General features: G+C 44.0%; 1 protein-coding gene across 1 annotated transcript; it reads right to left on the reverse strand.

Moving 5' to 3' along the window:
- Positions 1-773: 773 nt before the first annotated feature.
- Positions 774-12,440, reverse strand: KCNV1 (potassium voltage-gated channel modifier subfamily V member 1). Its single transcript, XM_014870083.2, has 3 exons — positions 11,614-12,440; positions 9,360-9,886; positions 774-1,656 (listed from the first exon to the last, which is right to left on the reverse strand). Exons 1-3 carry the CDS (start codon positions 12,093-12,095, stop codon positions 1,145-1,147), a joined length of 1,521 nt encoding a protein of 506 aa, XP_014725569.1. The 5' UTR covers positions 12,096-12,440; the 3' UTR covers positions 774-1,144.
- Between the last annotated feature and the right edge of the window lie 577 nt (positions 12,441-13,017).

Raw genomic sequence — 13,017 nt, forward strand, 5'->3', positions numbered from 1 at the left:
GTGGGAAATTGGACCGAAAATATTTTTTATTATTTTAGGTTTTTACTTTGATGACTACATAAAGTAAGCATTCAGTCCAACAAATGCTCATTTTTCCTTTGAAATGAAATATTTTAATGAAGCATTTTTCTAATAATGAATCAGTGAAGACAATTTAAAAAGTCTGGTTCACTAGGAATGCCTACAATTTTAATGGAAGACAGAGGAATCAATAGCTTGTTATGTTTTATAATTTCTGTTTCTCCTGCTATCCTGCTAATAGTGACTTTACTTGACCACAAAAACTGCTTAACTACACAAATAAGGCATGGGAATGAAAACACATAGTGAAGGCATAATTCAAAATAAGTTTGTAAATTACTTCTGTACTGCAAAGGCTGTATTAATTCCTGCAACTTCTGAAGCAACTACAGAGAATGCTCTATATTATGGCACGTATTTCACGACTGTTCTGTACTTTGCTATAGATCTTGCATCTCTTTGTTACTTCCACCTATCTCCCAGCACCTATTAGATATCTGGTAGCCCTTTGCTTCCCTTCAAATGAGGAAATTCGAAACCCACCCCTCCTCCATCCCCCCAACCCTTACACTACCCCTTTTTTCATGTAAATAGGGTAGAAGATGGGGATAAGAAATAGGATAAAGATTAGGCTTGTTATAGGAAGGTCATCATAAATTTATTAAATATTTCATTTTCTTAGACTTCCCTTTTCAGTTTTCCTTAAAAGACTTTGACTGTTGTTCTTCAAGTACAAATACAAAAACTAGATATTTAAATTCAAAACACTGTGGCAATTTTCACCAAGACTTTATTATAATACAGTAGTAGGGATTTAGATTAGACAAATGCTTGCATCGTTTTACTTTCGTGGATCCATTATTTCCCATCTCACCTAAAGCAATCCAGTTCTGAAAGCAGGTTTTAGAGTTCCTGGAGAGATTCCATGTTATGAATTCTGCCTTTTGTATACAATAGATATTTCAGTCTGTCCAAATAAGTAAAACTCCACCTGGAAAAGCAAATACACTGTGTGGCAAAAAATAAAAAAAGAGATACTTAATACTAAATTTCTAAAGTAGTCTATGTGCTATACAAGGTTAAGTAACTTTGAAGTCAAACTCAAAAATCATCACACCCAGAGTCAAAACCAAAAATCATCTGCACCACTGCTCCTTGTACTTGCTCTCTCTCTGCTTTTTAACCTCAACATGTCCATGACGCTGCGTGCGTACACGTCTCGCAAATTAACATTGATGTTTGAATCGCTGGATGAGTTCTTCATGAGTTTCTTTAAAGCTTCACGCTGCCGAAGAGCAGCTTCTTTTATCTTCAGTGTAAAGTAACAGGCAGAAAAACGGTCATTTATTATAGCTATTGGCAAAGCCAAAACCAGTATTCCTGATAGTATACACATAAAGGCTACTACCTTACCAATGGTAGTGTCTGGTCTAATGTCACCGTAACCAACTGTTGTCATGGAAGTTGTTGCCCACCACCAAGCACCAGGTACACTTGTGAAAGTTGTGCCTGGCACACCTTGCTCAACAAAGTACTCCACAGTGGAAAATATAGAGATTCCTACAGAGAGGAAAAGAAGCAGAAGGCCAACCTCCTCATAGCACTGAGCAATAGTCATCCCAAGAGACCGCAAGCCTGAAAGACAAGAAATGCTGTCAGTAGGTTGATTCATGTAGCTGTGTTCATATCTTTGCAAAACATCTCTTATTTAAAGGCTGATGGCTTTATGTTCTCTTTGAATGCTGGTGAACATATCTCGATAATCACAGACTCGGTAAGACTGGAAAAGACCTCCAAAATCATTGAGTCCAACCTTTAACTGAACACCAGCTTGTCAACTGAACCATAGCACTAAGTGACACATGCAGTTGTTTCATGAACACTTCCAGGATTTTGCCTCTATCCTGCCTCCTGAGTAGCCCATTTCAATGCTTAACCACCCCTTCCATTAAGAAATTCTTGATGTCCAACCTGAACCTCTCTTGCACAGCCTTAGGCTGTTTGCTCTTTTCCTATTGCTTGATGCCTGGGAGGAAAGGCTGACCCCACCTGGCTACACCCTCCTTTCAGGTAGTTGTAGAGAGCAATAAGGTTCCCCCTGAGCCTCCTTTTCTCCAGGCTGAACAACCCTAACTCCCTCAGCCACTCCTCATGATTTACTCTCAGTTCTCCACCAGTTTTGTTTCCCTCCATGCTGCAGCACTTCAATGTCTTTCTTGTAGTGAGGGGTCCAGACCGGCACACAGAATTTGAGGCACAGCTTCCCAGTGCTGAGTACAGGGTAACAAATAGTTTCCCTAGTCCATCTGGCCACACTAACCAGGCCATGATGTCACTGGCCTCCGTGGACACTTGGGCACAGCTGGCTCATCACACCCAGGTCCTTTTCCACTGGGCAGCTTTCCAGCCACTCTTCCCTCAGCCTGTTGCACTGCAACAGGGGTTGTTGTGACACAGATGCAGAGCCCAGCACTTGGCTTTAATGAACTTCATGCTGTTGGTCTCAGCCCATCTATTCCAGCCTGTCCAGATTCTTTTGCAGAACCATCCTATACCGTCCAGTAGATCAATTCTCCCACCCAACTAAGTGTCATCTAAACAAAACTGGCCCCAATACTGAGCCTTGGGGACCCCACTAGTCACCAACTGGATGTGGCACCATTCACTAACACTCCCCAGGGCAGTCCTCCAGCCCGTTTTTACCCCAGCAAAGAGTGCATCTGTTCAGGCCATGGGGCTCCAGTTTCTCCAGGAGAATGCTGCGGGAGGCAGTGTCAAACACCTTACTGCAGGCCAGGTAGACAACATTCATAATATTTCCCTCATCCACTAAGCAGGTGATGTAGCCAGAAAAGGTCAGGATGATCAAGCCTTGGCTGAACTGTCCTTTCCTAAATCCAGAGTGGCTGGGCCTGCTCCCCTGGTTGTCCTGTACAAGCCATGTGATCACACCCAAGATCATCTGTTCCATAATCTTCCCCAGCACCAAGATGAGGGCTGTAGTTCACTGGATTCTCCTTCTGGCCCTTCTGTAGATGGGCATTACATTTGCTATCTTCCAGTTACCTGGGACCTTCCTGGTTAACAAAGGCTGATCATAAATGATGCCAAGTAGCTTGACAAGCTTTTCCACCAGCTCCCTCATCACCCTAGGATAAATCCCATGTGGCCCCATGGACCTGTGAGTGTCTAAGTGGCACAGCAGGTGATTAACTAAATGCTCTTTGATTGTAGGCAGTCCATATTGCTTCCCATCCCTGGCTACCAGCTCAGGGGGCTGGTTGCCATGAGGATATCCACTCTCTGTTAAACAATGAGACAAGGAACATACTAAGTACCCCAGCCTTCTCCTCATCCTTGGTGATAATGTTCCCCCACCCCATCCAATGAAGGATAGAGATTTTCCTTGGCCCTCCTTTCATTGGTAATATATTTATAAACCAACTTTTTATTACCTTTCACAGTGGTGGCCAGATTGAGTTCTAGCTGAACTTTTGCTTTTCTGATTTTCTCTCTACATGACCTAATGAAATCTTTGTACTCCTCCCGAGTTTTCCTCTCCTTCTTCCAAAGGTCATAAACTCTCTTTTCTTCTCTGAATTCTGGCAGAAGGTCCCTGCTCATCCAGGCTGCTCCTCTTCCTCCCTGGCTTGTCTTTAGACACATAGGTACAGCCTGCTCCTGAGCCTTTCAGATTTCTTTCTAAAACTATGTCCAGCCATTCTGGAGCCCTGTGTTTTTAAGGGCTGTTTCCCAAGGGACTCTCTGAACCAGTGTCCTGAACAGGCCAAATCCTGCCCTCTGGAAATCCATGTGAGAGGTTTTGTTAACCTCTTTCCTCACTTCACCATGAATTGAAAACTCTCTCATTTCATGGTGACCATGCTCATGATGGCCTCTGACCACCACATCTCTCATCAGCACTTCTGCTGGTCTAATGAGGCACTGACCCTGGTAGGATAAAAGAAGTGCTGTTCTAAACAGAAGCTGGGAAAAAGTGATTTACAGAAATAGATCACAGCGTCAGACTGAACATCTGACATCATCTCTATTCTCTTAATACAGAGCATAGGAATTCTCCTCATTAGTTATCATCTGAACTATGTACACATGTAATTTAGGCAAACTAAATTATCTTGATTTATTAATTGGCTGTAAAAGAAGATCTAACACCACTCTAAACTACTTAAAAACACACTAAAAAGCACCTGCTTTATACTTGAAGACTGGATGTGCCAAGCCTCTGTTTTCCAGCCACTGTCCTATTTTTCGCTTGGACCAAGGAGCCCTTAGTTACCAAATTCGTGTTGCTATGTGAGTGCTTAGACCCCAGTTCAGTTCACTCAATAACTTTTTCTTTAAGGACTGTTTTCAATCCTTTTAGAATTGTCACAGACTCTCTTTGACCCATCTTTCCCACCTCCCCCCTCACAAAGCCCTATTATCTTGTATCTGTAGATATCAAAACAAATACAGTTTTCCAGTAACAGCTGCACTTGTGCCAAACTCGAGATAACAAAATTCTCTCAATGCAAGCATGGAATCTTGTCAATTGACAAGATGCATCACTGCTTTTGCTGATGAGCTGCACAGGGAATTCGGGATCACCCTCTACACCCCCTATATTCCTGTTAGAACTACTGCTTCAAGGCTAGACTGCCCCACAAAAACAAGCAGGAAACTAAATTTCAAAAAAGTGCAATGGATAAATATTGCACACATAAAAAAAGAAGGAAAATAACAGGGCAACAATTCAGCTGAAACACATAGGAGACTGAAATTATCTTTTGAATCACTTTGGATTAGTTTTTAATACTGTTCTTTAAAAATGTGGATGTTTTCTCTAATAAATGAGAAAAACATAATGCTTATGAATTACCCTTCATGGGCATACTTCTCACTAAACTAGTGTTTGCAAAACAGCTTACTGAAGCTCTGCCTCTGCTTGCAGACTTCATCATATGCTCGTTAGTGTTATAAGCAATTTGACTTTTCCACAGTCTCAAAGTACAAGATGTTAACATTTCTTGCTTTTGGCTCTTTCTTTTCCCCCGCAGGTCTAATGGGTTTTAAAAGTTTTGTTTATATACAGCAAAGACTGGAAGTACACAGCAGAGTTGGAGGCAATGTTGGGGTTTTCTTCCAATGCTATCTACTATCAACTCCAGTTAAGAACTTACCAATACTGAGGTCTTATATTACTAAAACTATGATCTGTAGAAGGTTTGTTACAATGATATAGATTAAATCTTTAACACTAGGAGAATAAGATATATCAGTGCAATCTTTTCTCTGACTGCCTTCACATTTTGGAAACATTAATATTAGCAGTGCAAAAGCTCTGTGAGATAATTGCAAGGACAGATCAAATTCTCATCTTCCTAGGAAGCTACTATGTGCCCTTGCCCTGTAAAACTTCCTACTGAACAAGGCAGAAGAGTCAAGTCCTTTCAGGTGAGCTAGGAAGAAGGTACAGTTTAAAATTATTCCTGTAGCACTTCTTTTCAAAGCATAAATGAATACTATAAAAGCCAAAGTTTGTACCTTATGATGAATCTTGAGCATATCATAGCTAAAATAAAAAGCAACTTTCACATAAAATAGATTAAAATAAGGAGGAACAAACCAGCAACTGTTAACTCTTTGTATCACATAGATGACATTCTCATTTTTCCTAGGGTTACTTATTCTAACTGTTCAGGTTCTGATTTTTTTCTTTTTATTATTCTTAGTTCTATTATACTCATCTAAAATTAAGATATAATTCTTCGTGTCTTTAGATGAAGTCAGGAGACATTTCTAGGCAAATCTATGAATCAGAGAAGTTCCTGGACTTGGAGCTCATTCTAAGAGGAATCAGTTGGTGTAATGACATGTAAAAACTATACTACTACATTATTTTGTACCTTTTAAAAATGTCTCTTAGCCCTGGCACATGGCCAAACTAGGGCTGTTCCAGCACAGACACCTCAGCCAGTCTTACAGCTTCTCATGAGAACTCCTTGCCAGGAGCTGTGACAGCTTGGTTACTCATGCTTGGAAGGTGCTAAGGTGCTGTAACAGAGTTGGTGTGAGGCTGGCAAGCAGCCCCAGCCCTGACAGGAGGAAGGGGAAGCATTTCTGCCATGCAGGTCAAGTTCTAGTTCTCTATTGTCCAAAGTGACTTGGCAATACAAGCTGATATTCAGGAGCTTCATTTTACATAGTGTTTAAATAACCCTTAAGTTTTGACACAAGAAGTGTTGAAATGTAAACTTTTCACGACTCTAGAGGCATGACAGCCTTAAATATGCTATGGTCTTCTCTCAAATACATGCCCATTGCCTTTGCAAGTAAGAGGCTCATACCCTACGTCTCCTCAAGAAGTCCATCTGTACGTGCTTCCCAGGGAAGACCAGCAAAGCTTCACTGAAAACATGGCCCCAAGAGGAAGACAACACCAAGGAGCATCTGAGAACATGACAAACACAGCTTCAGTTCTCATCTATTCTTGAAGTTACTAAAATACATAATTTTGCTATATCGGAGGAGTAGTCTTGCCCTCTAGCTACATTTTATGGATAAGTACTACTGATTTCTCAGTGGTTCCTTGATGAAGTATAGTACTTTGCATAAGTAACTATACACTCACACCAGTCTAGCTCCAGCGTTTTTAAGCATCACATCCCTCCAGTGAGCTGGCTTCAGCTTCCAAAGTGGAAGAAGTTACTTTTTTCATTTCTTATTTTAATTCTTGTCCTTGTCCCATAGAAAGGGTTAAGTTGCTATTTCTTGAAAGTGAAGAAAAAAACTGATTTTTTATCACCTCACTCATTCCTGCCCTTGACAGCAGGGCCAGACTGCTGTTGTGATCCCAGCTTTGCTATGGCTCTGCAAAGTACTACAGAGATATGCTTGTTGTGGCTGTGAACACCCCGACTTGGTGAAAGGGAAGCTGCTGCCTGTAGACACAGATCTTCTGCTCTTGTATTCACCTTGCCACACGAAACAACTGAGCAGTACCTGAAGCTTTGTCTGGTCTGAGAGTGTAGGAGTTGGAGAGAAGCCTCACTGGAAGGCAGCTGTCAGATCCAAGGCAGGAGAGCAGAAGAGTTTCAAGAGCCACCCCTGAACAGTGAGGTTTATCAGGACTGCCTAGGTGTGTGCAAAGTGTCTGTACATGATACACATGGGGCTCATCTTGTATTAGGAGCTGTGGTAAAGGATGTATTTAGAAGCACATTAATAAATTTCTTCAGACAGGAGATCAGAACAGTAGGTTTCTACATTTAAATTATATAGATTTGATATAGCATTCTGGACCTAAGTAGGGAGCAACTGAACTACCAAAGAAGCAACATAATAATGGTAACACTGCTCCGAGTGGTTTGAATTGATACATATATTGCTGCTTGTACCTTGAAACTGGCATTGTGATTCCTGTAAAAAGAAGACAGCACACCTCCAGAGCAGGATACTACATTTTTATGTAATTAATTCACTTTTACTTAAAATGGTATTATTAAATTCAACATTGCTCAATATTGTGACATAAACTGTGGCACATACTGAATAACCTATTTAAGAATAAATAGACCTAAATGTTTAGACTATCCTTGAAAGAACGTACACCTGAAGTTAGAAGTTACACAAGTATCTGAATCATCTGATTTCAAGTCAATAGAAAGAACCACAAAACTGAGTGACAGAATGAGCACAATCACTCTGAAAGAATAAAATGCAATAAACTGGAAATTTCACTTGAATCTACATACTTTTGGAAGACCATTTTGTTAGCACAGAAATCCCCTGATGAGATGAAAATTTTTTTCTTATTTTCAACACACAGAGAGGACAGCATTCACATTCAGCTACCATCAAAATTGGGTAAAGGGCTTGGAAAAAACCTCTACCAAACCCTGCAAAATTTGTAATGAAGCAAAATTAACACATTGCCAGACTAAATCACTATAAGCTTCCTCTCAACTGCTTCCTAAGGGACTGTTATGCATTTACAGGCATAATCTAGGGTAGAGAGTAAGATTAAGATACTTTCCAAACCACTGTGATTATGCTTATGATTATGAGTATATCAAAGCTACTCCCTGCCACTGGCAGGCAGGTTTGCTACCCTTCAGTGATAACAAAAATAAGACACATTCTGCTGCTGTGAGCACACTGTAACTCCTGCTGAATTTGGGCCAGTTCATAGAGAGGGCTCTCCAAAAATATGAACAGGCTGGAAATCCTAAGAGGGCACATTGGCTGCATTTTAAGAACGATTATCACTGTCTTCAGAACAGCTAATATTGCAGGATAGAGATAATGATTTACTATTAGGATTTAATTTTTCAAAGCTACGAGTGTTGGCTGAACATTTCTCCCATCGAATTCAGCACCATATTCTCCATTGATTTAAGTTGGAACACAGTCAAATCATTTTGAAAATTCCAAGACAACTTTTATTCTTTCATATAGCTAGGCATGCACATGCCATGAAGTAGTAATAAAATAAGGGGAAATGCAAGAGGAAATCCAACACTCTCCTATCATTTCCAGCTTCCCCTGACAAATTCCCACTGGAAAATGTTAATTTTTATGCCTTTCTTTCACCAGAGTGTGTGAACAAGATGGTTCACAGAAATGCATTTTGCCTTCCACCCCACCCCTGCTTGCTGTTCATTCATCTGTCAGGAGTGCCTGGGCACTAAGGGCCCCATGCCACCTGGTGAATTCTGGCTGAACTGGCATTGCTGCTCTGCCCTGCACCTAGGTCCCACTGCCTCAGCACCCCCTGATGGGCTCCACTCACCACTGAAATACTGGTGGGTTCAATGGGGCCAGAGAGCCCCTCAACCCATCACCTGCAAAGGTTTTAAACAGTTTCCTTGAAACATTCTCTGCTGTAGTTTCCAGGAACCATGACAGGGACAAAATCATGATATAATTCTTCGCATATACTTTTGAACAAACAAAATTGCAACAGCTGTCATTAGTGGGCCTTGGATAATACAAAAAGTCTGTGCTGATGATCTCTGCTTCTTCCCTAACAAAATCAACTCATATATATATTTTAAATTAATGACTGATGGATGATTTACAACATTCAACGTTGAGGTCTGGTTTTGTAAATGCTCAATGCAAACAATATACAAGGCTTTATGAAGAGCTAAAATTTTTCAGAGGAGGCCCTTGTCACCCAATATAACGTTCAAAAGCAAGATTTTCAAAAACCATTACTGCTAACAGATTCTGTAAAAAAGCTTTGGCAGAAATGCACACAAAATGGAGGACTGTGCCCAGGAACAACTTCTGCAGGCAGTGAAACTGAGAAGTATGATAGCCACAGCCAAATATACCTGTTGAATGTCTTCCCAGCTTCAACATTCGCAGGGCTCTGAGAAGTCTCAGCACTTGGACAATGCGCCCCACATTTTCCAGTTCTTGGGAGCTCTCACCACCACATAGGCTCTCCACCAGCAGGGTGATGTAGAAAGGCAAAATAGCAAGGAGGTCTATGATGTTTGCCACACTCCTTAGGAAGCGACACCGATCTCGTGCACAGAGGAGCCTCAGAACAAACTCTGCTGTGAACCATGCAATGCACAGGTACTCCAGGGCATCCAGCAGAGGTGGGGCCAGCCAGCTGAGCTCTACTGAAATCAATGCCATGTTGGCAATTGACACAACAACAAAAACCATGGACAAGGTACCAAAAGTCCTGGCTGCTGTAGAGGAGCCAGGCTTTTCCAAAACTTCCCAAAGTTTCTGTCTGACATTGGGACAGAGGCTACCAGAAAAATCCTCTTCTTCATCTTGGGCATCCAGTTCTTCTGCATCTTTCTTGATGTCTAAGGCTTCACTCAGCTCCTTCCTCCTGAAGTACCTGCCCAGGAATACCCCCAAGAGATTTTGAATACCAATAGGCAGATGCTCGTCTTATAATTTACCATGTAAGTCATAAGAATACACATTAAAATTTACCTTATGTGAACTCAGAAAACCCTAATATCAAGCATATGGCTTTTATTAATTGAGCCCCTGCAGCACGTTTCCACTGACTGATATACTTCTATTATCCCATTTCACATCAGTGACAAATTCTATATGCAGAGTAATGTTACTGATAGCAAATTATTTATATGGATCATATTGACCACAGTAGGATCTGCTAAAGGACTAACATGAATTCTTAGAAGCAATTCTGGCACAACCAGATCCTCTGTTTTTAAACAGTTCTCAATTTGTTTAATTGTATGGAATTTTTATTACACTGGTCCATGTTTGCAATAGTAAAACTGAAGGCATAATAAAAGCCATGCTTTTGTGGATGAACTTCTGATCAATATACACTAAGATGACAAGGTATCTTTCTTTAGGTATGTGGGCTCTCACACAAAGTGAACAAGCATTTGTACTGAGTAAAACTTACAGACTGTAAATAGTGTTTTACCATATTAAGAATATATTTAAAGTGGAATTTTGTGAAACATAAACATACTCAAAAGTGCACAAAAAAAATCCTTTTCTTTCATATCTTTCTTTTTGACTGCTGCAAAGCTCAAGACTTAGACAAAGGTGTTGCACAATTTTGCCTTCAATACAGTTAATCCTGCATATGTCAAAGAGGTCTGTAGCTCCATGTATAACTAAAGTAGTAGGAGCGTTCAGTTACAGCTACCAGAGAAAGAAGAAAGGGATGAAAACTAGGCTCCAATTTTCTCAGCTGAAGAACTGAACCATACTAGGGTAGGATAACCAATATCCTTTTTGGATGGTACTACTTCTTTCTTTCTAATAATTTCAACGTGACTGCTATAGCTAAATAGCAGTTACACTCTTTAGAACATTCATTTCTTCAATACTAAAAAACCCAAATCAGTAACATTGAATATGGTGGGAAAAATTAACTGCAAATAGAATTAACAGAGACATCCTGGGGGTGGTTCAGTCAAAATCCACCTCGTCCCTGAACTGCCTGTTATAATTTGTCTCCAGCGAGCCATGTTCCCGCTGCTGCTGCCCCCTCCCTGTAAGCTGCTACATCCACGTGCGATGCTTCCTTTCATGGCTCCTCCTGGAGCCATGCCACCCACACTCAGCCTGGCAGGTGACCAATCCCCCTTCTGCCTCTCCAGCTTGGATTTGGAAATCCTTCAAAATTAAAGTGCAGGTGGGCAGGATCCAAACCCTCCCAGCATTGTGCCTGACTTCATATCTAATCCCTCTATGATAACCTCAAACTGAATGATTGAAGGAGCATCTCTCTTTCCACTACCTTTTTCATCTCTGGCATTGTCCTTTTAAACATTTTGAGCTTCCAGGGCCAGTTTGAAGCCACTACAGGACATCCCAGACCCTGTTCCTGTATCACTGTCTTGAGCTCACCAGCAACCTTTCCCACAGCAAATGGTAACTGTGACCTCACCCAACACGTCTCCTATTTCTGACACCCATTCATTGCTAGAGCAGCACTCAGAGCTCAACTCACACAACTTTTCCTGCTACCTCACCTATCACCACTCACCTGAGTGTCCCTGAATGCAAGTCAATGCTGAACTCATCTAATCCACAATCCACAAGATGAGGAAGCCTCATCTTCCCACAACTCACCGGTCTCTGCAGCAGGAATCAATGCTGAGCTCATCCAAACCCCAGTACTGGATCTCTTGCAGGAAAGAGAGTGCACAAAGCTGTTCCATCACATGCAGCCTCCCTGTCTGGTAGTAATTCAGGATGTAGTGAAATGCCTGGGAGCTCCGGTCAAAGAAATACTCATTCTCCAGAAGGTTGGCATCATCACAGAGCTCAAGGAGGCCAGAAGCCACATCCCGTGCAGCAGAGACCACTACTGCCAGTTTGCCAAGACGGGTGTCAGGGTAGCAAGATAAAGTTTGCTGGGACATCACAAAACGGCTGCCTCCTACATTGATAGTAAAGCAGTCCAGAGAGGGAATGACCTTCTGGAGCAGGGGCCCCTGCTCTTCCTCACTGGAGAAAACACTGGACTCCAGCGAACCCAGGGATGTGCTACTCCCTGGTTCCTCCAAGGATGCTTGGGAAGAAAGAGACATGCAGCAGGGAGGCGACTTCATCCTGTAGCTGCCAGCAGCAGCCCACACTCTCCAAAATCAAAATCCAGGATCAAAATCTCAACACGGCTGCAGATAAGACTGCCGGGCCAGGCTCGGAATGTCGCCTCCGCCTACCGTCCCAGGGACACCGCCCCGTCCCCGCTGCCCCGGGCGGTGCCTGCAGCCGGGCGGGTCAGGCGGGTGTCACACAGCCCAGCGCCGCCCGCACCCGCCAGGATGCTGAAGGAGCCCCGGTACCTGAGGCGGCGTCACCTCGTGCTGTCCGCGCCGGCTCCATCCGCCCGCGACGGCCCCTCCGCTTCAGCGCTCATCTCCAGCCGCTGGGTCGGCGTACGGGAAACCCCCCGGGAGGACATAACACGGAACACTGGCTTCAGCGGCCACTCCGGGCAGCGCCCCGACAGTAGCCCGAGGGGCCGCTCTGCTGACCAGCCCGTCCCTGTCGTCCCGCTCCGCTCGCCCTCCGCCGGGGCAACCGCCGCGAACCGGGAGCCGGGGCAGGGCTGCCGCCCCCGGCCCGCCCGGCTGTACCGCCTCCAGCCCCAGCCCTAGCCCGCCTCACCTGCCCGCCGCCCAGCTGTGCCACTCCCAGCCCCAGCTCCGGCCCGCTTCACCTGCCCGCGTCCGGCTGTGCCGCCCCCGGCCCCAGCCCGAGCCCCGGCCCGCCTCACCTGCCCGCCGCCCGGCTGTGCCGCCCCCGGCCACCGCCCCCGGCCGGCTGTCGCCGCTCGCTCCCCCGGCTCCGAACCTCCGGGCAGCGCCAGCGCCTCTCCATGGCGGGTCATGTGCTGCGGGGGGCTGGCGGCAGCGGGGGGCGCGGGCTGGGCTGGGCTGGGCTGTGCCGGGCGGGGCCGCTCCCTCCCCTCCCCACCCCACCCCGGCCCGGTCCGGAGCGCCGGCAGCCGCAGGTGCGGCGGGGCTG

Source organism: Sturnus vulgaris, chromosome 1, assembly GCF_052056855.1.
Source record: "Sturnus vulgaris isolate bStuVul1 chromosome 1, bStuVul1.hap1, whole genome shotgun sequence".
In the NCBI taxonomy this organism is placed as follows: Eukaryota; Metazoa; Chordata; class Aves; order Passeriformes; family Sturnidae; genus Sturnus; species Sturnus vulgaris.